Genomic DNA, 2,175 nt, shown 5'->3' with positions numbered 1-2,175 from the left:
CCCCCCCGCCCCCCCGACACCCAGCCCCAAAAAATAGCCGAATGTACAACAAACCAGCACTTTTTAGCAGTTTTCTTTTTTAGCAAGGCAGTGTGCTTAGTTTATACTCACTGTGACACGCTGGCATGTAGTAAATGACTTCACGATGTTTTGAAGGCATGCAGCTCACATCAAGGGTTAGGTTATGAAATGACTGGAACTGAAAATTAATAAAATAATTTTTACTTTCAGAAAAATTCACAGCAATTTTAAACATTTTAAGAAGCAATAGCATCTGCTTTTGTTAGCCATTCCTACATAATAGAAAAATTTTGAAATTTCGAAAATGAAACATTTTCCCTTTTTCTGTCTCGTCGAATACAGACATTATCATTTGAGTAAAGGGTTCAAGCAATGGATTAAAATAGGGGGGGAAAATAGAAATACATTTGTTAAAGTACTGTATTAAATCATCTGGGTCTCCTGACAATATTTGTTTCACCTTTGAACAACATAACATTTTAACATATGTCTGTTTTTCATCAGCCTGAGTGGCACCTCTATGCTTCTGTAAAACTGAACACATGATTCCTGACAAAGCTAAATTGAGACTAAGCATAAAAAAGTAGAAAAGAATTGAGAGCTAGTTAGGACATTTATTTTATTTGAGATATATTTAAGATTTAAAGCTTTTCCAGAAGCAGAAACTGCCAATTTGAACCTGCTTAGCCAAAGAATAATGTTGTATACTCACAGTAAAGGTCCTCCAGAATTTCATTGAGCAGTTTTTTAAAGCTGGGTTTGAGGCATCAATGGGCTTTAGCTCACAGGAAGCTTTATAGTACCTGGTTAAAAGAGAAAAACCTTTATTTTTTCTTCATCATTACTTAGAAGCATTTTATGTAGGGGAAAATACTGCTGCTGTTCTTACGACTTAGGATGTTTTGCATGTACTGTGCACACATCGTCTGTAAGATTTTGGACATGAGAGCTGTTCCACACACAGTTTATAACATCGTTATAGTCACTGTAGCAAGTGAGACCTATAAACAAGAAGGTGGGCATTTAATTAACGTAAAAAGAAGAATAGTTTCAGGTATTGGTCAAATATCGAGTTAAATGACTCACTCTTTAGAGGAAGGCTGGGGCAATTATCAGCTTTCGCACTGCAGATACAAAGTACAAGGAAAAGGAAGAGTCCTATCCTAGTTGTCACCATTTTTTCACAAGTTATTTTCTTTGAGATGTGAATCACTAGGATGGCTGGATTTCCAACGTGTGGCCAGGAGGTTTGAGGATATCAGTTACTTTCTAGCTGTTCTTCTTCTCATCCTGTAGTTGACAAATATAAAAAAAAAAAGAAAAGAAGTTTTATTATTTTCAACACCAATTTACTGAACACACGTATAGAAATACAAAGAAAGGGTTAGGAAATGTTTCAGGTCAACTGCGCTGTGGTTCCACTGACACGTACTGAGAAAACACCTGGTCAGAAAACACCTGTGAGCGGGAGTTTTACCGCTCACATCGCTTCACCGTGTTTCATGGCACATCACAGTGTTTGCAACTTCACATATTACACTCGACAAACACGACACTATTATTTGAGTAAACCAGTAGATTTAAAGCTGCAGCAGGTAATGTTTAACAAATTCGTCCTTTACATATTTGTTAAAACCGTCACTATGTCTTGACAGTACAGCATGAGACAGATAATCTGTGAAAAGAATCAAACTTCTCCTCCTCCTCCCAGTGCCAACTACAAAGCTACATGGCTCAGACAGAAACAACCAATCACAGACAGGAAGATACAGGCGTTGTAAATCATGCTTGTGTTAGTGCCGCTCACATCCTCCCCATTGCTCGTTGCTGCGCTACAGCATCTTCCTGATAGCACAGTCTGCAATGAAAGCTAAGCTTAGTTAGCATAGCCACAGATGACGTCAGATAAACAGTGTTTCTGTAATGGTAAATGTTTTGCCATCATTAACATGTTTAGCAGCGTGTACACCAGTTTGGTTGACAGCACTAAGACCTTCCTCCTGCCTCCGATTGGTTGTTTTTGATAGGTGCATTTCTTCAATTGGCCACACTAGAATGTGGAGGAGCTTGATTGTTTTTTTTTTTTTTTTTTTTTTCAAGTTTTTTTTTCCATTTTTAACTTGCAAAGCCGAGGGGACAAGTTTTAAAAAAAAT

At 37.6% G+C, this 2,175-nt stretch overlaps 1 protein-coding gene across 2 annotated transcripts in view; it reads right to left on the bottom strand.

The window, feature by feature from the left end:
• The window catches only part of LOC106936838 (interleukin-2 receptor subunit beta-like), a 30,711-nt gene that overhangs the window by 7,921 nt on the left and 20,615 nt on the right, over positions 1–2,175 (bottom strand). For both annotated transcript variants that reach the window (XM_015018074.1, XM_015018065.1), the window contains exons 3-6: positions 1,108–1,311; positions 911–1,022; positions 734–824; positions 112–199 (exon numbers count right to left, since the gene is read on the bottom strand). In XM_015018074.1, coding sequence (XP_014873560.1) covers positions 112–199; positions 734–824; positions 911–1,022; positions 1,108–1,198 — 382 coding nt within the window. In that variant the 5' untranslated portion in view covers positions 1,199–1,311. The remainder of the gene's footprint in view (positions 1–111; positions 200–733; positions 825–910; positions 1,023–1,107; positions 1,312–2,175) is intronic.

Source organism: Poecilia latipinna, unplaced genomic scaffold, assembly GCF_001443285.1.
Source record: "Poecilia latipinna isolate Pla-1442-1.1 unplaced genomic scaffold, P_latipinna-1.0 Scaffold77, whole genome shotgun sequence".
Classification (NCBI taxonomy): domain Eukaryota; kingdom Metazoa; phylum Chordata; class Actinopteri; order Cyprinodontiformes; family Poeciliidae; genus Poecilia; species Poecilia latipinna.
Note: the sequence above shows the minus strand (reverse complement) of the source record. Positions and strands in the feature narration are given on the sequence as shown.